Source organism: Pocillopora verrucosa, chromosome 3 (assembly GCF_036669915.1).
Source record: "Pocillopora verrucosa isolate sample1 chromosome 3, ASM3666991v2, whole genome shotgun sequence".
NCBI classification, from domain to species: Eukaryota; Metazoa; Cnidaria; class Anthozoa; order Scleractinia; family Pocilloporidae; genus Pocillopora; species Pocillopora verrucosa.
In genome coordinates this window covers 25,661,022-25,683,001 of record NC_089314.1, presented here as the reverse complement: position 1 = coordinate 25,683,001, position 21,980 = coordinate 25,661,022, and the positions used below count along the sequence as shown (strand labels likewise).

Here is a 21,980-nt window from a genome sequence, read left to right as displayed (position 1 = left end):
TTCAAAAATGAAAACATCAGGTACCCAAAGTGTCCCATCTCAACCTACCCAGCCGAAAAAATAGCTCTTGCATGCTGCGCATGCCTATGTTTATTAAGAACTTGAAGGAGAGTGCTATGAACAAAACACCAAACAAAGCACAAACAACTGGCTATAAGCGTGGAAGTCATGGGCTTCCAAAATTCCTGTAACACAGCCCATACTTCAAGCTATGTTTCCAAGAATTTCGTAATCCGTAACTTCCCTGGTCTTGCATTTGCCCAGGTTTATCAACTAAAGATCCTTACAAGGAAGAATTCTATTCACACTCTCAGATGCCAGACTTAGATAGCATTTTATTTGAAAAGTTTCTTATCTCAGACACGAATTGCAGTGTAACGTTTCTCAGAAATTACTCGTGAAACCAACTTATGTCGATCTTACATTATGTAGCGAATTTCACTTTCTCTGTATTTAGGCATCAAAAGTGAAAAAAAAACCAGTCATTTCATAGAAAATTTATTGCTCAACTTTAGAACCCGACCGAACCATCGAAACATGATACGAACGAACTTTCTGCTGAGAATTCTCTTGTATTCCACGGCGCACAATTATAGTGAAACTTCAAGGGATAAGTGCACGATCTCGATGGATCTCCACTTTCCGTCACTTGTTTTAGTTTCTATAGATTAAGTACCTCTTTACATTTTCTTCGTCTAGTTCGAGAGATTGTAGTAGACGTTGATTAAAAGAAAAGGGCCAACAAGGACTGTGATGTAGCGATGTTGACAAGGACTGTGATGTAGCGATGTTGACAAGACGCTTACATGTCCTTTAGAAACTCACAGCCAAGATATATTCCTGAAATTCTTATTTGCATGCCTCTTACCTTAATTTCTGTAACTTAATCTTGCAGCTAATAATCATGTGGCAACGCTTTACTTTAAAGGACAAGTGTTACATGTATAGTTTTTAAGTTCTCCTCTAAGTTTCTTGTCCGGTCATGTACCAAGGTACGGAAATGACATTACACCTGTTCGGCAGAGTTACATATATACGCTTAGAAGCACGAGCCAGCCTCATTCGAATCAGTCGAAGACTGTCCAAGTCCTATATTCTCTTGAATAGCTCTCAAATGGTTGCAAATCTCTTGAGCGGTCGGCCGATCATATGGGTTGTATTTCAGCAACTCATGAACGTTTCTCTGTAGAGCGTTGGATCCTTGAGCGTGACTTGAAAATTGAATTCGTATATTCCTATCAAAATTCTCCATCGCAAAGCCGACGCCATACTTCCCTCTACCAGGAACACTTACGAAGGCCCCGTAAATGGCTTTCCCGTTGATCACGATGTAATCCCGCTCGAGTATTGCAAAGAGGAGCGTTCCGAGAGAGAAATCGTCGGCCTTTTCAGTATAATGGCCGCGGAGAAATTCTGGAGCTACCCAGTGGATTGGACCTATTCTCGATTGCATGTAGTATTTCGTGTAAGTAGTCAGCCACGAGCCGTGATACAGTTGCACGTCAGCTCGTTTTAGTGGGATATACTCACAAGCAAGGCCAAAGTCACCCAATTTGACATCTTCTGATGCAGTCAAGAGCACATTATCTGCCTTCAGATCGCGGTGGACTACGTTGCACGAGTGAAGGTGGGCAACAGCATCGGCGATTTGAATCATCCACTTCAGATTTTGTTGGTCGCTGCTTGGTCGAGCAAGGCGATCATTTAAGCTTCCGCCGGAGCAATACTCGGTCAAAAGCAACTTGTGCAAACCTACACCATCGTAAAAGTGGCCTATACTCACGATCGCAATAACATTTTCATGAGAGATTTTGTTTAGTGTTGAAGCTTCGCGGTTGGCGTTATGAATGGCTGAAACATTCAAACAAAGGATATCTTTCATAGCGTACACTTGGGACGTTCCTTCTTCTTCCACTCCGTAGACGACACCAAAAGCGCCGTTACCAAGTCGCTGTTGGATATTTACAGTTTTCTCACCTACTTGAAGCCGCGTTGGAAGGTTAGTTTGGGCCATTTGAAAGTCACCTCACAGATGTTATCTGGACAGAGCTTTGATCGACACGAACAAGCAACGAATATTTATCAGAGCTTCCCTAATGTGAACAAGCGCGCATTGCGGCCTTTTGTGAATTTTGACTTCCTGGTATACAGGTTGAAACCCATATCTTGAGCGGAATTATAAATAGAGAATAACGCATGGGCAGGCGTAGATATGGAATTTATCTTCGGGTCTCTTGCGATGTGTGCTGCCCAACCTCGAATAAACAACATGCAGAGAACTCACATCTTTCCATATATCTGCCAGGGATTGTGCCAGTTTCTCATAGTTTTTCAGAATCTCTTATTACAGCAATTAAATAATTCCTAACAGCAGACATTGCATTTCCACCTTCATTCAGCATATTAAAGGTTATATTGATGACATGTAACTTTTTGCCAATGTTTGTGCCATCTCCAGATATCATTGTAAGTTCATGGTGTACTTCATTTTAAACATTAAATCTTTCTCTGGTGTAAAGAAGTAAATTTATTTCATCAATGTCCTCAATGTCCTTGCACCTAACAATCGCGTGACAACGCTGTACATTAAAGGATAAATGTTACATGTATAGTGTTACATGTATTTTTAAGTTCTCTTCTAAGTTTCTTTTCCGGTCGTGTACCAGTACGTAAATGTCGTTTCACTTGTCCGGCACACTCAAACGATTAGCAGCACGAGCCAGCCTTAGTCGAATCAGTCGAAGGCTCTCCAGGTCTTATACACTATTGAATAACCCTGAGAGAGTTGCAGATGTCTCGAGCGGTCTGCCGATCACGCGGGTTGTATTTTAGCAACTCAAGAACGTTTCTTTGTAGAGCGTTTGATCCTTGAGCGTGACTTGAGAATTGAATTCGTGCCCAACCTCGAATAAACAACATGCAACCTCGTGGACCTTGGAAGTGAAAATATTGTGTGCTTGCAGACCACAAGGGTCTCAAGATAAAAATAGGTTGAGCATGGTTACAGTTTTAGAAAAGTAAAGAGTTGAATGTGAAATTTCAGTGAGATCATCAGTAAAATTTGTTTAAGAGAACTCACATCTTTCCATATATCTGCCAGGGATTGTGCCAGTTTCTCATAGTTTCTGAATCTCTTATTACAGCAATTAAATGATTCCTATCAGCAGACATTGCATTTCCACCTTCATTCAGCATATTAAAGGTTATATTGATGACATGTAACTTTTTGCCAATGTTTGTGCCATCTCCAGATATCATTGTAAGTTCATGGTGTACTTCATTTTAAACATTAAATCTTTCTCTGGTGTAAAGAAGTAAATTTATTTCATCAATGTTCTCATAAGTCAGGAATTTTAGGTTAGGAATTTTCCAGTAATTTCCTTATTGTGAGCCTTTGCTTCCGTCAACTTCTCCTCAATTTTGCTTTTCTTGCACCTCTCCTCTTTAGAATCATCTTCAAGCTTTCTTTTCTACCCCTTCAATCCAATGTTTTCATTTTGTAGTCTTACTCAGCCCAGTTCATTATAATAATTTTAAAGCTCCAGCTTGAATATTTACCATTAGTCCACTGGGAAAGTAGCTTTTTTTTTTTAACCCATTGCCTCTTTGGCTTTTGGGTTTCTCTGGTGCTTGATTTAATATACAGATATTTGTTTTGAACTCCTCTATAAGTCTAGAATCTACTACCACACTAGCTAGGAACATTGCATTTCTGGCATACTTTCCATACTAGAATCTATAAAACAGATTCTACTCTAGGCAGGCTATCCCTCTCATCCACTTCTTGGGCTTCTTGTTTAGCTGATTTGTATATTTCGTAAAGAAGTTTACTGCCCAAGCAAAGTACACACAGACAGAGAAAATAAACAGATGAAATTTATTGCCGGATACATGAAACTGGGCACACATTTCTTGTAAATTTTGACAGTGGACTTACTGGTAACTTACTCGTTTATATGGGCCTTAGGAATAATTGTTTGTTGCTGTTATTTCCGCCATTACTATTTCTAGTATTTTCCTTGTCTTTCCCGTCGTTTGGCACGGCTTTTATGACACAAACGAAGGCAAGCGTGATCTCAAGCACAGTAAGGGCCTGAAAGCCTCGCGGAATCGCAAACATCTGAACACTATCTATGTTGAAACGCCGATTGTCATGTGTTTTTGCGCTCGAAATATTTCGAATTTGGTGCCAAACTGATCATTAGATCCTAGACTTTTGCCTAGTTCGAGAGATTGTAGTAGACGTTGATGAAAAGAAAAGGGCCAACAAGGACTGTAACGTAGCGCTGTTGACAAGAGGCCTACATGTCCCTCAGAAACTTACAGCCAAGATATATTCCTGAAATTCTTATTTGCATGCTTCTAACCTTAATTTCTGTAACTTAGTCTTGCACCTAACAATCGCGTGACAACGCTGTACATTAAAGGATAAATGTTACATGTATAGTGTTACATGTATTTTTAGGTTCTCTTCTAAGTTTCTTGTCCGGTCGTGTACCAGTACGTAAATGTCGTTTCACTTGTCCGGCACACTCAAACGATTAGCAGCACGAGCCAGCCTTAGTCGAATCAGTCGAAGGCTCTCCAGGTCTTATACACTATTGAATAACCCTGAGAGAGTTGCAGATGTCTCGAGCGGTCTGCCGATCACGCGGGTTGTATTTTAGCAACTCAAGAACGTTTCTTTGTAGAGCGTTTGATCCTTGAGCGTGACTTGAAAATTGAATTCGTATATTCGCACCAAAAATCTCCATCGCATAGCCGACGCCAATCTTTCCTGCACCAGGAACACTTACGAAGGCCCCATAAATGGCTTTCCCGCCGATCACGATGTAATCCCGCTGGAGTATTGCAAAGAGGAGTGTTCTGAGAGAGAACATGTCGGCCTTTTCAGTATAATGGCCGCGGAAAAATTCTGGAGCCACTCAGTTGATTGGACCTATTTCAGACTGCATGTAGTATTGCGTGTAATTAGTCAGCCACGAGCCGTCATACAGTCGCACGTCAGCTCGTTTTAGTGCGGTATATTCACGAGCAAGGCCAAAGTCGCCCAATTTGACATCTTCTGATGCAGTCAAGAGCACATTATCTGCCTTCAGATCGCGATGAACGTCGTTGCACGAGTGAAGGTGACAACAGATCGCAATAACATTTTCATGAGAGATTAGGTTTAGTGTTGAAGCTTCGCGGATGGCATTACGAATGGCTGAATCATTCAAACAAAGGATATCTTTCATAGCGTACACTTTGGACGTTCCTTCTTCTTTTACTTTGTAGACGACACCAAAAGCGCCGTTACCAAGTCGCTGTTGGATATTTACTATTTTCTCACCTACTTGAAGCTGTGTTGGAAGGTTAGTTTGGGCCATTTGAAAGTCCCTTCACAGAAATTACCTAGCCAGATGCAAAATGTAAATGAAGTCGGAGCTTCGACCGACGCGGGGTCGTTTTCTGGGAAAAGTAACGTGTGTTTATCAGAGCTTCCTAATTCGAACTAGCGTGCATTGCGGCCTTTTGTGAATTTTTACTTCCGGTTGTGAAGGTACTGGTTGAACCCCATAACTTGAGTAGGATGATAAATATCAGCTAGTGAACGTTTCGAAAAAGACAAAAACGGGAACAAACTTTGCTCATTTACGATTGCTAGTTGTAAAAACACTTAATGCAGTGGACCTGGACGAATATGGCAACTCATCAAACAAAGTATCAGAGAAATTTGATTGAGAAAGTCAATGTAGGGCCATTCTTGATAAGAAAAAAGTTGTCGTTCTTTTTATGTTGCTGAAGTTGTTTTTGTTGTTGTTGTTTTCTTTGTGCAATTGCGATAGCAAAAGAAGAAGCCGGAAAATGAATCGATGTCGAGTCCATTCCTTTAAGTCCTTTAGAGTCCTGCAGACTCGTCTCTTGTATAGCAAAGTTTATGGGGAGAAGAAAAGTGAAAAAAATTGCAATGAATCAATCAGTGGGATTCACCAGACATTATGCAACAGACTGGATGAAGATACAATGAGTACCTTATTACGTGAATAAGTTAAGAGATTATTCTCTTCACTAATCATAATAGCATAAAAACAAAACAGACGAAACAGTGACAGACGGCGGAAATTGATACACCAAAGCGCTAGCAAATAGCAATTCAGCTCAGGCAGGACTGGGCTGATTAATGTAATGCAGGAGCAGGTGCTTGCTCTGATGTGATTAACTGTTGAGATCTTTGAGACTGGTACTCCTGGAAGGTCAACACTTTGAAAGTTAGACTTCACGTGCGCTCTCCTGCTGAGTTGGCATTTGCATCTGAATGAAAGTTATTGTAGTGTGGCTTAGCGGAACTGTCATCTTAACCAGCCGTTCATTCAGCCGGATCAGCCAGTAGAGCTCCTAAATCACACCTGAATTTGCACAATTTTGTAAGCAAAAGAGTCTTCATCCCTGTAACCCAACTGTTAACTAGCCTACAAAAACTGACTACTTTTAACTTTCGAAGCTAATTTCAATCCAACCTCTAAAGCTTTTCAAATTTGTTTCGAAAGGGGTCCGATATAAATTTCCTGTTGATAACAAAGAGTTCGAGTATGTCACTGGCTTAGGTTTCGCGTTTCTATAGCAACACTTATCTTTCGCTGAGGGTACACAGGCTGGCGGCTGGCGCGGATTGGAGTTGCATAGGAACTGACGTACAAACGATCCTCAGTCTTGTTGTGCAACCCGTGATAAATTTGCCAAGAATTAAAATTTTTATGAAAAGATATATGTTGATCGTAGTCAAGCAAAGGGCACTTGACAAACTTTAATTTTTGTTGAAGACATAACTGACCATGATTCAACCAAGGTCATCTTTTGTTTGCGAGTTGCGAGCTCGCATGTAAGCGGCTCGCACGCTTACTGCGCGTACGTGTGGTAGCGTTTTGCGGCTTGAGAGTCAAATCTTGAGAATGTTTTTGCGCAGGTGATTTAGCAGGGTTGGTGGTCTTTTAGCAGATAATTTTTCGAAAAATGTCTTGATTTGTCTTTGCTATCGCTGGTGAACAGTTCAATTTTTGTCCATGAGGATAAAGAAGACTTAGTCAGGCATGCGGCGTAGTGTTGATATTGGTTATTTAAAGAATACAGTGTGTTTACGTCTTCTTTTTTAATTGAACGTACAACTTCGGTTAACATATTTTTAATGCTGTGCGTATTTGCTTGTGTTGTATCAATTATTTGTAAGAGAAATTGAGTGTCTTTTTGCACGGGATAACCTTTTTTCGAAACAGCCTGAAAAGCCGGTGTGTGTATTACTTGGCGAATAAATCGAGTGATAGCGGCACTCGGTGGCACAACTTCTCTTGTATGGTGTGCAGCATTAGAACCATGAACAAGTGTGAGAAAGGCCCGAGTCAATAACTGTCTTGATTGACCTGCACCATGTCTTAAATAATCGCTGTTACGACAGGCCACCATTTTATAACAGCCACCTGAAAAGAAGCTCCCATGCTTTTTCATTCGTTTTTTTTTTTTTTAAAGCTCATGGTGTTCGTTGGTCTGTTTGTTTGTTTTTTCATGTCGTTTGTCGTCTTTGATTCGAAATTGCCAAGAATTCTATGGTTTAGAAATAGTTTGCCAAATCTGTCAAAGTATGCATGTAGTATTATGAATTATAATTTTTTTTTCAGAGCTCAGTTGAAACCATTATCATATGGCTACCGCTATGTTACAGGTGTACTGCGTGGAGAGGATAGAATCACGCAAAATTGCAAATTATCCTTGATATCTTTGTTATCAAAGTCATTTTGTCGCATCAATACATTTTTTCAATGTTGATATGTTTTTCTTAAGTACATTTTCCCAAATTTTCAATCAGTACAAAAAGCCGCAAACAAACTCAGCAAATATGTTGTTCGGTTACTAGCGCAAATAATGCCAAGCAAACACAGACCCCAGGGAAAATTAAAAATAAATTTTATAGTTAGAATATAAAGGAATGATTTTTTTCTCATTAAAAAAAAACAAAAAATGAAACCAGGACAACTAAGGTAATCGTAAAACATTCGAAAGTGGCTTTGTGGTAAAAGAAAAAAAAAGGAAAAAAAGAACGAAAATCTGTGGTGTCTCAATTTTAATTCAAAACAATGAAAAGATAAATATTGATCTGTTTCTATCGATGATTTTTTTATTGTTTGTTGTAGGGGTCTGATATGGCTTCATTCATTTGCAAAAATGACCGTCGTTAACTCATGCCAAAATAACTTGCTAGTATTGTGGAAAGTGTGATTAAAATTTTTTTTCTACTCTTGCCGTGCTGTGAAATTTGACATTTAACTCCTCCACTAGTGTTGCGAATGATTAACTGGAAACAACACCATAAAATTAACTTTTGTCCACTAAGAAGAGATCTTCACAATGAGGGCGAAACTGCTTTGAACCGAGAAATAAGAAAAAACACAAATAAAAGAATCTATCGGAAGGTGCAAATGTCTCTTTCCTGTTACAAAGGCAACTTTTATTTTTACTCATGACAAGGTGACCAATGAATAAAGCCTGCTGAGGCTTTCAATAATTTGTTTTGATCCTGCGATTTCCAACAGGGAAAGGAACCTTTTACAGCTTTTTAGCACTGCGCGCCAAAGAGTAATTATAAACATAATTTTGTTTTGACAGCGAATCGCTAATTTGCCTCAAATCGATGTTAATCTAAAACTTAATAATTGAAAGCCGTCTTTATGTATGCAAAAACATCAGTGGCAACAGCGACTGATAAAAATCTTATTTAATTTAAACTGTGGAATACTGTTTTAAAAGCATCTTAAAAGAAGCTCGTAACACCGTATCCGACATAGAAGATGAAAATAACATCTAAATATGCCCTTTATGTCAGTGATAACCTTATTTTCTTCTATAATGTGAATTTGCTTCATTCCTCTTTTTTTTTTTAATTCTGGCAGCTGTTTCTCTTCAAGGTATTCTCGTAAGGTGTTATAAATATTCTGACTGAAACTTCTCTCGGTCAAATGTGCATTATTTATAACAATAGCTGAAGGTGTCTTCGTAGTTTTGCGTTTCTGAATACTCGAGTGATACGTAGTCTATAAGTAAATACTTTCGACTCTCTCCATTCGTTTTGTATCTACTTCATGATGTAAAAACTCCCTTGGAACTTGACCAGAGTTGGGTATTGAGATTGAAAATGATGGAGTTTGGAGGTTGACGAGTCAGTGTGTTTGTTAAACGTTTTGAGGCTGTTTGTGGTCTTAAATGCGATAAGAAAGCGTTAAGGAAGCAATTCTTCTGAGCTGTTCCAGCTATTGTTAAACAAAGAAAAATTTCTGGCGGGTGTCGTAAAATTACTCGCTTAAATTTGCATCAGTGATTAGTAATAATTTAAGAACCCGTTTCTTCGTCTCCTTCCCCTTGTTTTTCTTCAGTCCTCGGTCGTTCGCACCAAAGCACAATTAAAACAACTTCCGATTCCTTGCTTCCAAAAAGCCAGTCAGATAACATTCAAATTTCTTAGGCAAACAAGACACAAGACAATGATCAGGTCGGAAATACTTTTCTTAGTTCTAATTATTTATTACAAAACAAACAATTCATCGTCTTCAGTGGATTCTCATTTGAATGAATGGTTTAAAAAAAGAAAAACTAAAAACCATTTATTGTCATCTGTCAGTATTAATGATTGTTTTGTTTCACGGCACTGTGTGTAAAGCATTTCAAACGATCAGCCGAAAAACTTCATCCACTGAACCAAAATGTCTGCATTTGCGGTGTATTTGTCTTCCTTCGATTCGTCGGAATCCAGCTCTTGGAGTTCTTCGTTTACAAGATATTCATTAGCGTTAACAGCAGTTGTGGCGCTTCCCTTTGCAGCTTCACTCTGTCTGTTCAAACATGGTAGACTACTTCGTCTATTGTAGATTTTTTCGCTGGGAGGGAATGATAAAGGGCGGCTATTTGATACCTTAGATTGAGCTTCTTTTATCTTGTGCTGCGTCGAGTGAAAAGGCACAGGGACGAGCGAAGACTTTCGCCGTCTCACAGGTTGGCCAGTCTGTTCATTATCAATTCTCGTTTTGGATTTGACACAGTCTGATAAGTTTTTCGTTTTGAGGCATGTAATTGACTCCTTACCTGTCGATTTACCTCGCCGTTCTCTAGAAACCCCTGATCGATCCACGTTTTCTCTCGTGTAACACATCGGATCAGAATGACGTCGAGGCGTTACTACATCCGCAAGACAGCTCTCGCGAACCGAATACCTTGCCTCCGTGCTTTTAACCGAGGTTCTTTTGCAAAAGCCATTTTCACTTTCACTGCTGTCACTCGAAAGTAGCGATAAGCGATGAATAATATGCTGCGTCGCGATTCCACCTGGCTCCGAATATCTGCGCTTACAAGGGCTCAATGCATTTGAGCAGCGCTTAATTCTTAAATATGAGCCGTCCCTGTAGATCGCTGGTAAGGACATTGTCCGAGGTCGACGGTAAAAGATTGGGGCGTCGTTTGCTGTGTTTTCTTCAACGTTAGTTGCGTAGGTGGACGGCGGGCACTCGTCGCCAGTTTCGGAAATTGTGTTCAAATGCGTCGATTGTACGGAAAGCCGTCTTTCTGTTAGTCGCGGCTGAAAAACATTTCTTTCATGGCAGTTTAGTGGGTACGAAGTTTTTCCTCCAAAAATACTCTCCACCATGGTAAATTCAGTTGATCTGTGGTGTAACCAAAATCAGTGAAACTTTGATCTTAAAACATCTGCGACTGCTTCGAAAATCCGGCCGATCTGATTGGATTGTCATTTCAAATCTCGTGTAAATCTCTCAAGTTCAAAACCCACCTTATTTCTCTTGTAGTAGCTACGAAGGTGAACTCTGTTTTCCAAAACCACAAGGTGAAAATAACTCCAGCCTTCGTGAAAAAGTCTGAGACGTCCCACTTACACCGCAAAATCTTTTCTTGCGGTCTTATCTCGAATCAAAAGATTCTTATAAATATTAACTATGCGGTTAGAATGCACATAAAATTAATAACAGCTAGCAAAAGTGATCTTTTTTTAGAACAGAACCAGTCAACCGTACTTCACTTGTCAAACGTGTTTTGAGTATGCGGCTATCTTGCCCGTATCTAGTCGCGTACTTAATGATATGTAAACACATTTGCACCAGTAATGACTTGGTTTTCAATGATTTTAGCCCTCATGGATGACCTTGTCATGGTAAAATTACCGTTTTGAAGATTCTTTCCTCACAACGAGAAATTTCTTGATTAAAAGTACCATTTTTACTCGCACCTTATGTGTTTATCTTTTGCGAACGCCAGGTGATATAGAAACTAATGAATACTGCTAACTACACGTAACATTTTTCAATGTTTACTTGGTTTTTGCTTGAAAAAAAACTAGAACTAATTTAGCGATAATCTTTGTTAGTGGCGGCGAATACTTGTCCTTTCAGTTTTTCCGGTTTGGCTTCAATTAACTGTGTCGATCCAAGAGGTTATCCAGACTTGTTTTGCGGCAGTTTCGTTAACCAGCTCTCCTATTAAATGAGCTGCGAGACGTGAAAACATGCAAATAACATTACGGCTAAATTTTTGGAGAAAATTGCTTTTTATCCGAGAAAATATAACAAGACTAACTTTGTTTTTAAATCGAACAGTTGACTCTCATTGTCGTAAAAGTTTTATTTCAGTTGACCAAGATGAAAGGCCTTCAACGAAAACTAAGAAATAACAACTGAGAGAACCACTTAGACATTCAGTCGTCAAAGATGCACGAGTTTTTGTTTTATGGCAATCAAGCTGTATTCTAATATCTCTCACTTCTAAAAATATCTCTGAACAAATTAAAGTAGACGACTTGAATTTTTTTTATTCATCAAGCATTCAATTCTATGATTGTAGCTCTCGGCTGTTTCAAACACATCTTCCTATAATCTTAACCTTCGTTACTTTCGTTATACGTCCTTCTTATACTGAATAATAAAAAATTACAGCTTACAAGTTTTTAAAGTTTTAAATTGCATCGTGACCTTGGCGAGTTAAATTTGTTCAGAAAATGAATACATTAGCTTCGATATTTGAAGAAGAGATTTTGGCTGGAGCAGTTTTGAACGATTTGTGTTCAAAGACACTTTTCACTTTTCTTATTAAAGACAAACCTACGAAGAACTTTCAGGGCGCCCAGTTCGTTATGAACTTAAACGATTGAAACATCGTCGAAACCTTGTAGAACGTTCTAGCCGCGGTTGCGATAACAATCTCAATTAAAATTCGTCGAGCAAATATCCATTCAGTTGACGAAGCTTATTTTAGATTGAAACGTCACCAATGATTTTAATCATGTCCCCCGCTGACCATAAGGACCAGAAACACTGAGGGCAAGTTTCACTTTGAAGGTCAAACTCCTATAGCTTAAAGGCCTGGGCTGCTACAAGATGTTTTCTTCTAACGCTTGCTTTAACCCGCAAACAGAAATCTTTTCATTAACTTAAGAACAGAGTTGTAGTTAACACACGTGTCCTGATTATGCTTGTAAGATGTTGGAAAGTGGCTCACTGGAATGCCAAAATGTTGCTAAAAAATTGCTGCTCAAAAAAATTTCAAAAGCTGCTGCCGAAATTCTTGATATTTTGATAATTTAATTCAATAATTGCTAACATCCGTCAAGAAAAATAACTTGAAAATTAGCTTTAAGGAGTTGCTCGCAATATGGGCGACATTTAGGGATAATGGTTCATTTGACGTCCTGCCGAGCGTTATTTCAGCCGATTACCGTTATAATATTAGACTAACATCGCAAAAGGTCTGCGAAACGTTGTCTAGTGACAGTTAATGCGTTAATTTTTTAAAAAACCGTCGAATTTTTCGAGCTTGATATATGCTCTAAACCTACACTTTGCTCAAAAATTGCTTTGAAAGGCAAAGGTTGCTCGAAGTTGCTAAAACCGCAAAAAGTTGCTTAAAAGCAAGCCGGTATAATTAGGACGGTCCTAATAGTTACTGCCTTCTCTTATCTTGATGGTGTTAGTTTATTGCGGCAATGTAATGCCAGGAGATCGGCTTTGAGGAGATGCTTTGGGATACTGATGAGACCCTCTCTGAACTGTTTATAGACGGCGAAATAAGGGTGTTTCTGGCTTTTTCCGGCCGATGCTTAATTAATAGTGTTGAATTTACTAAAATCTTTCGTTTTTCACGAGAATTTGTTGAAATCTCGTGAGAACTAAATCGGCCTAAGACTTGGCACCTTTGTCAAGAATGAGGCGATCGCCGCATTCTTGGACCCATATTTTCATGAATCTGGTTTGAAACGGTTAACTATAAAATCCTACGGACTTAGTAAGCTCCACCATGCTGAATTGAGTTTCAGAGGTGTTTCATTGTTTGTATGAAAAATGGAAAAAATTACTGACGTCGCTTGGAATCGACCAAGAAAGCAATTGGAAACGGTCTATGTCTAAAGCCTTATATGAAAGAGTTATTTTCCAAAGTGGGGTAAATATCCACCACTTTCGCGGACACTTGGATGAATAATTGTTTTGTATATACCACACAGATACCCAAAAATTACCTTATTTCTCTCAATGTACCGAAAAATAGTCGGAGATTAAACGCTTGACGCGCGGTTTTGTCTCTTCGGCTGCTCGGAGGTGAATAGTACTTGCCATTCACATCTCAACTAGCCAATCAGCGCACTAGTGTGATATGTACAAAATGATGTATTGAGATATTCAACTTAATTTCCTACAATAATGTTTTGCAAATAAATGAAATAAACCGTATTGTAACTTAGTGTCGATTATAACAAATAATGAAGCGATTCTCACGAGTAAATTGCAATCAAAGAAATTGCAGTAAAGAAGCCTAAAAAAAGTTGGGCCTCTTTTTTGCAATTTCTTTAACTGCAGCTCAACTGTGCTGAGAAGATCGGTTCGTCATCAATCAAAACTGTGACAAATTTTGTTTTTAAAGAAAGGTGGGTCAAGAAAATAATATGTGATCACACGAGGATTTTAATCTTAAGCCTTCATAATTTACCTTTCGTTGGCCGAAATATAACTTGTAGTTACGTTTAACAAAAACAGGTGGCCGTTTTCACCGCTTCTTGACGCAAAATTCGTCGTTCTCATAACCGACGATTGTAAATTAAAAGTATATTTTTTTGTCCTAGCAAATATGATGTTGTCACTAGTATTCTACTCAAAAGAAAGAAGTAGAAATTGTCAAATGAACGAAACAAGCTCCAAATACAACACCAGAATACTTTTAAGTGAAAAAGACTGTTTAAAATTAGAAATTTCCCTCTCAAGTGTTGACGTCTGAACGGGGGCTTGTGATAATGCCCGTTTATGATTTTAGAGAATATACAATGGGTAAGTGATAGCCGGCTACATGTACGTATTCCACATTTTCTCCCACAGGATGTTAGTGGAAATTAATTTCAGGTGTCTGTCTGAGTTTGCAGGTTAGTGCTTTTCCATCTTTTTTTTTCTGGAACTGTAAGAATCCCTTTCGATTCTTTAATTGATAATGTCAGTAGAGGTTTGGGTGGCCCTCGATTTAAACGTGACCCTTCAAATTTCGTTTATTTGTGACTCAGCAAAAAATGCTCACGCTCTACTTCTTAATCCCATCAAATTTACAAGGGCTCACTTGTACACGAAGATAGAAATGTTGACTTAATCAGAATGTGGTTATATTTTTAGTTCTTACGATTTTTACGTTCAGTAGCCCACTTCCCATTTGCCTTTGTTTAGGTAATATTACTGATTTGTTTTCGTGCTAGTCCAAAGGCTTAAAGAATCGAGTTTAGTCTGCTAGAACTTTTGTTCACAATGTACAGGATTATCTAGGGAAATTTTCCGATTTTGCAAGTTCTTATTTAGGTTATTCTACTCACATCTCTTGACGAACGGTGGACTCTCTTTGCGAAATGGTCAGCTCTCTTACATCCAATGTGATACTCGGATGTGTGACCGACGTAGTGCGTTGACTTAAGTAAGTTTAAGAAAGAAAAGAGTATCCTTGGTACACTTTCTTATTAGACGTAAATCAGTACAGCGAAGAGTTAAAATTTGGGAGTAACATTTGTTTGTCTAGTATGATAATCTCTAATTATTAATTATGTCGATAATCTCTTTTTTCGTCTCGCTTCAGATTACTAGTATATTGGTAGACCAACGCACAAAAATTTCACTGAAGCGGATTATATATACCAGTTGCGTACTCAGTATTATTTTTTTTTATGGCTGTTACTATTTTCGACGATAACCTAGCTTCGTCTGCTAGACAATAATACCAGATATTGTTTTGACCACGTGAAAAAATGAAAACAAAATACATCCATATTGAGTTAAAATCGGAGATTACATTTTGGAACTAGAGAAACCAACACAGGCTCCTCAGTAACAACCACAAAAGCAAAATAATGATAATAATGATATAATCTGCAGGAAACAGGTTTAGTTGTAGAATAATCTGTACAAACGTGTGGAGGATGCTGTCGTGGCCTTCGTTACCTCTCTTAAAGATCCTGTCTACCAGAATGAATAATTTGTCTCTCAAGGAATCTATAGGAGGTAAATTTCTAGGGGTGAGGGAGGAGAGGGGGGGGGGGGTTTGCATTTTAACGGGTTGTGTTGTGTATTCATGTATTTACTACTCACACTTGAAAATTATTAGGTCACTTGATGAGGGTTATTGATCCCCGGGAGTCACAGTGAAAGCAGCACCAAATAAAAGCACTTTTGGTTAAATGTTGCTAATGGGGCAAAATATATAGATTTAACAAATCTCCACCATACTGCGATTCTGGCTGACATGAATCGTGTACTAAAACGTAATTCTTAGAATAATTTTAAAACTGGAGCCGAAATCTCCTGCTTCGTAGTCCAGGTGAGTTCAACCTCTCGTCACAACCATAGAAAAATGCGTTGCTTTAAGGCAACTGGGAAGCTCCCTCAATTCTTCGGCTTCCCCTCTTTAGGTTTGTGGATGAGTTTTACCATTATTACACTTATTAGGCTGAGTTTACAAGTTCTAGCCCCTCAAATGACCATTTCCGAAGACTTCATCTATGCCCACGAGATCTCAGTGGTATGATGAACTGTCGATCTACCCTCTCTCAGTGGAAATAACACTCTACGGCAATAAATCCCGGATGTTCTCTCCCCGATTAATTCTCTTGTCAATTTCAACTAGTAAAGTCACACTGTTGATAACTTGTTGAAGAATATCAACCTGCAAAATTATATTTAAAACAATTAGGAACAATCATCATTTCAATTATTGAACACTGGTGTTTTATATACTATACTACCTTCAAATTGGTTTTGATGACGTCGTTTGCCTAACACTTGAACTCTTCTATGTGATTATGATATCACTTCTCACAATATCAATGTATCATCGAGATAAATAGCGAAGACGTAAGACATTCATTAAGTAGATAGGGTGCCATGATTGCTTCAAATTCTCTGCCCGTAAAGGAAATAAACAACTACCAAAAATGAAGTTGTAAAATTAAATCTTGAAACTAAAGCTTCGCAATGGGCCTTTCTCACCATAGAGTCTCTGTGGCTCAGTGGTAGAGCATCGGAGCGCGGTATCTGTAGGTCTGAGGTTCGATACCTCATGGGGATTCAGAATTTTTTCTTTGTCCCACGCTCGTGACAAGACAGAAAACAAATTTCTCTATTTCTTTACCGAGCATAAAAACTTGCAATCTTTCTTATTCTATTAATAAAAGCGTTATCTTGGTCTAAAAAGCGAAAATGTGAGATCCATCGCCAGGAGCGACCTAGAAAATTTAAAAATTGGTACTGACATATCTCAATATCTCTCTTGAATACACTTTTCACACAACTGATTGATTCATCTTATGATTCTATCAATAATTACCTCCGTCAGCTGCATTTTGTATTTATTTCGTATGCAGAACACGTCTTGAGCTTGTGGATCTACTGAAAATGGGTAACAAGAGTTAGCTCTATTTGTACTGCGGACACTATCGAGTGGAAAGAACTGAGCGCTGTGCGATTATACCCCGGGTTGGTGAAAGTCTACCAGACATGAAGCCCGAGGAAGTAACAGAACACAATAGAGAAGAGGGTTGGAAGAAGCAGGAACTTTCAAGAATTCAGATGTCACTGCTTTTGGCGCATTTTAATCTATCAATTTTAAAAGTGGAGAACGCGGAACGCATAGAATCCTTTTTGTCTTTCATCTCAACTAACCACCACTATTACGAAGAGCAAAAAAATATATCACCTCCGGCTTTACTGATAAGCAACAATTGAGATCGCCTAAGTACCAAATTCAACCTATTCCACTGTAACATTACTCAGTTCAGCTCTGATACAGAATCGGAAATAAAAATTATTCAACCTTTCAATTTAAATTGTTCTATTGGTTTTGCTGTTACACGCTGTGACTGAGCGAAGCGGGGTTTGCCCCTTCACGGGGTTTTCCCCAACCGCCCCATAAATGGTAGTCCAGATTGCCGATAATACCTCCCTAAGTCGCACTTTACTGACCAGTGCTTTAATCGCTCTGAGCTTCCTGATCAGCGCTCACGTTGAGTGGTTCATTTTCCTTTGAGAATCTCACCTGCCTCGTCTAGCTTCACTGGGAGTACATGTATAATGCGCTCAAATCTTGGATCCTTGAAAAATTTAGAGGTAAAGCACTAATATCAACAGTGTTACTTGCTAACACAAAATGGCCAACTCTTACAAAAATAGCATAACAGAACTTGGAGTCTGTTTAATTTGACCGACTAAGATACGGGAAATTCGGTGAAGCAGTGAGGCACAGGGTATTCCACAGCTTAAGTCGTCTAACTCTTCCCACCAAATGCCGCTACTCTCCCGCCTTGTGACGATGATGAGTTTGTAGAAATGAAACTTACCAACCTTGCAGAGTTTTGACAGCCGAACTTCTACTTCCACCTCAAGTCCTGTGCCGATGTTATGTGGCGAGCTTGTCAAATATCCATATTTTGAGCTCCACATGAACTTCTTTTCATTTCGTTTTAAACCTTCCTCTATACTTGAGAGTATTTCGCTGTATCGCCTGAATGCCCTTTGTATATCACCGCCAGTTTGAGTTATGACAACCTTCAAATGATCCTCGAAATTTATGAATATCTGACATTGTCTGTTCTCAGCTAACCACACGAACCTTCCATGAGGCCAATCACGTGACAGCTGGGGCGGCAGTGAAACAAAGCTTGATCCATACTCTTCCATTGCAGAATTACTGTTTTGCCATGACACCGAGAGAAAAGAGTCCCCGATGTTTTCTGTGAAGACAAAGTAGTACATCTCATATGAGATTTCTAAGAAATACTGACTTGCGAAATTTCCTTCAGAGCTCGAGTGAGCGAAACCAAGCGTCGTGATTATGATGAGTCAGGAAAATAAAAAAATAGAAAAACAAAAAGTCACGAAGATAGTTACAGATGGAGGAGATGAACACAGATTGCAAACGACTATCTTTCTTCCATCAAATTTAGCGAAGAAAAACTAATGAAACAACTGATGGAAAGTGACTGACTAAAACCCTCCGGCCGCTTTTTCCCCGAGCAGTTAAAACTCGACTTAAAGTAATCACCTCAGCCAATCAAAACAAATGGGAATATTACAAGTAGGCAATGAGAACACAAAGTGAATTTATTTCATGCATACTGAGATTTACTCACGAAAAAAAAGGCCCGCTTAAATTTTTTACGAAATACACAAGCAACCAATCAGAAGAGCGAACAACTGTGAAAATATATCGTTCGTCCTATCAGAGACACGAACGATAGTACTTTACGGTGAAGGGCAACAAGCGCGCGGCTTTCTGTAAAAACAAAATAGATGAGGAAGTGCTAAGATTTGCTCTCCATGAAGGAACAAAAGATGACTTCATAGATGAGCAAGAAACTGTTAGAACACCAGAGTATAGACAGATAGAGACGTAAGACATTTTCAGTTATGGTAAAACCGAGTTTGTCCCATTTTCTTTGCAAGTTTTCATACTTCATAAATGTAAGCATCTGCAAATTCGCGATGCCATTCATAAATTCAAGAATTTAATTTCAAAAATATAAATTATCGTTGTCTCTCTTTTAAAAGTATAGTCTCTCAGTCGGCAAATTTGTGTGTAAAGAAATAACAACATAAACAACAGAGACTGAATATCGAGCCACGTTGCAGATTTAGCGGTGTTTATTATAAAAAATTGCTCTTGCACTTAGTGGCTTCTGATCTTTGAAATGTGATGATCAGTAAGAGAAAATCTCACTATATATAAAATAAAAACATCGTACCATGGAAAGTGCTTAAACGTTTTTATTCACAATTTGCGATGCTTCAGAAAACTCACTCGTTCCCGGCGCTCACTCGGTCGTTTTTTTGACCCATCGCAACTCGTGAATAAAAATCGTTCGTGTGCGCCTTCCATGGAATAATCTTTATACAAACAATCTGTCCAAAGCGCGGGAAAATGTGGGTCGCAGTTAGTTGTTCATTTTGCCACTTCTTGGTGGAGAGAGTAGGGTGAGGTTTCTGGATCAATAGCGGAGCAAACAAAACCACAACTTCCCTGAACCTCTTACTTACCCCAAATAGACTCCAATGTTGTCACTATCGGGTGACTCACATCTAATAGTTCTGTTGCTCGGCTGGCGGGAACCATTCGGTATCCTTCTATATTTCTTCTACCACTCAATCTGCAGCATAGCACGTTTGATCCATACAGCTTTCCACCTTTGATTTGCTCCCAATTCAAGTTAATATCTGACCTGAACTTCAGATCAACCTCATGTAGCTCTCTGATGACAGGGTCCATGAGCTCATTAAAAACATCGTAACATTCTTCATCTCCCGCTAGCAGCCCCGCGGGGTTTCCAGCGAGTGAGCTGGGGCGAACTGAACCAAGACCCGACTCGATCAGTTGCTCTATATCATAATTTTTAGTTGTGCCCCTGTCTTTCAACTTGGAGAATAAGTCTGGTGTAAGATACTTTGCCATAATAGTTATGTTGTTTGTGAGGTTCGGAAAGCTACTCATGCGGCGCTTTTTCCTTGGATAGTTTGGATGGTGACTGCTTAGAGTAAAGTAAGCTGTCACACTTACTGCTACACAAACCCCAATCACAGCATAAGGATTGCCTAAAAGATCTCTAAACCTTTGAAGAGTAAAAGCCATTATTTAGTTTCCTATATCGTCTACTAAAGTCGATCGTTTGAAGCTCGACACTCAAGACGTCACAATCAGGGCATGACATCACGTGTGACGAAACAAAATTACATCCGTCATAATTGCTCAGTATGAAATACACTTTCATCTCGGTTTTTCGCAGTTAGAGTCATGTCTGATTTAGTTTCACATATTAATTCATAAAAAGGTCCCAAATGCATCGTAATTTTTGCGTAAAATCACAACGAAGTCTATTGGATTAAAGGGTTGTACTTTAACGAATCACATGCTCTCTTGACCAATACGCGCGCCTTTTGTGGGAATAAACTGGGTCCTAATTAGAATAGTGTTGACCATGTTAGTTCAGGCTGGTGTCCTCGCAAATCTTGCTTATCAGAGCTAGCTATGTGATTGTCTCGATCTCCGGACAATAGGATACATTCACAGAAGTAATGGTGAGTGGAATTCTTGTAGATATTTATTACAGTGACCCGGAGGTCAAGAGATTAGAGTGAATACAAGTGATAAAGAAACTGTTTACTCTTCCATTTTTGCAACTTAATTTGAGTGAGTCTTAGATTAAGCTAGTAAGATATACTGTGGGTTACGCAAATATTTCAAATGTTTTTATATGTATGGTTCCTAATTCAATCATGGGACCGAGGCGACTGATGCTCACCATAAACAAAGAAACAAAGTTCAAGGAGACACAGACATGCGGCAAGAATACAGTGTCGCATTCGGCTGCAGCCTGTGTACCACTTTCTTTTTCCTACCGCACTTTGAAGTCATCTTTGATTGGAAACCAAACAGAAGCACGGAAATATGGATTGTCTTTGTGAAATAGAGCTTAAATAGTGGTCTTTCGTTAGTGTTAGGCCAAAAATGATGTGGCCTGTGTCGCCCCTCGAACATTTTTAGTGAAAAACAGTATAAAAAAATCACTGCATTATGAGGACCATATGAAATGGCACACGCAAGGTTGAAAAGAGATGCATACCGCATACCGTTCCAGAAAAGGAAGAAAAAGGAAGAGTGGCATATATCCCATATTTAAGGCTCAATAAAAATTAAGTCATCTTTTACCATCTGTACATTATGTATCTCATATTTAAAGCTCAGTAAGAATTCAGTCATCTTTGACCATCTGTACATTGTATATTAATTAACTCACCAACTAACAAGCCCCAAAAGATTTTGACAATTACACCTATGTTAATTTCCTAGTTTCAGTGTTTCCATATTTTTCTTCAACTGTTCACTTAACCCTTACACCCTAACATCAGTATGTATATTCTCCAAACTGTTCTCTATACATTTCCTATGATGCTGAAAAGGAGAATTTGTGTAACAATCAAGAGCTTCTTAAGTTGGTGATTGTTTCCTTTTATCTTGATATTAACCTTTAGCTCCTGAGAGTTAATTTTTGAGTCTCCCTTCTAGTTGCTAGAAATTTCTTTGTAAATTAATATCAAGAATTTGGTGTTAGATTAAGATAACAACTTTGAACTGATAAGTTTGAGTTTTTCTTTGACCTGTTTGTTGGATGAGGTGAGGATATTATAGAGAGAAGTAATATGTTAATCACTTCTGGGAGTTAAAGGGTTAATGCTTTATTCAGGGGTGATTTTATAGCGAGAGGTTGGATGGTAGACACTCTCAGGGGTTACAGGGTTAACTTGAAAATCTTTGAAATTTCCCATTGCATTGTGTGGATCTCATTTGAAAGGTGTACCTTGCTAGTCTATCCATTTCATTAAAAGGGTAAGGAAGCAGTGCTTTGAAGATGGCCTTCCTTTGAAAGACCATAAAAATTTTATGTGAGT

At 38.8% G+C, this 21,980-nt stretch overlaps 3 protein-coding genes and 1 pseudogene across 3 annotated transcripts; all 4 read right to left on the bottom strand.

The window, feature by feature from the left end:
- Positions 1 to 112: 112 nt before the first annotated feature.
- On the bottom strand, positions 113 to 2,060 carry LOC131781873 (serine/threonine-protein kinase pdik1l-A-like). Its single transcript, XM_059098588.2, has one exon. It carries the CDS (start codon positions 2,012 to 2,014, stop codon positions 1,040 to 1,042), a length of 975 nt encoding a protein of 324 aa, XP_058954571.2. The 5' UTR covers positions 2,015 to 2,060; the 3' UTR covers positions 113 to 1,039.
- A 1,831-nt stretch (positions 2,061 to 3,891) lies between these two features.
- LOC131770604 (serine/threonine-protein kinase 35-like) lies at positions 3,892 to 5,878 on the bottom strand (annotated as a pseudogene).
- Positions 5,879 to 9,501: 3,623 nt separating this feature from the next.
- On the bottom strand, positions 9,502 to 10,933 carry LOC131770629 (uncharacterized). Its single transcript, XM_059086348.2, has 2 exons — positions 10,808 to 10,933; positions 9,502 to 10,682 (listed from the first exon to the last, which is right to left on the bottom strand). The coding sequence occupies exon 2, from the start codon at positions 10,664 to 10,666 to the stop codon at positions 9,698 to 9,700; it is 969 nt and encodes a 322-aa protein (XP_058942331.1). The 5' UTR covers positions 10,667 to 10,682; positions 10,808 to 10,933; the 3' UTR covers positions 9,502 to 9,697.
- Positions 10,934 to 16,110: 5,177 nt separating this feature from the next.
- Positions 16,111 to 20,163, bottom strand: LOC131770611 (creatine kinase M-type-like). Its single transcript, XM_059086328.2, has 5 exons — positions 19,575 to 20,163; positions 17,883 to 18,271; positions 17,578 to 17,632; positions 16,870 to 16,928; positions 16,111 to 16,209 (listed from the first exon to the last, which is right to left on the bottom strand). Exons 1-5 carry the CDS (start codon positions 20,161 to 20,163, stop codon positions 16,111 to 16,113), a joined length of 1,191 nt encoding a protein of 396 aa, XP_058942311.2.
- Positions 20,164 to 21,980: the final 1,817 nt, after the last annotated feature.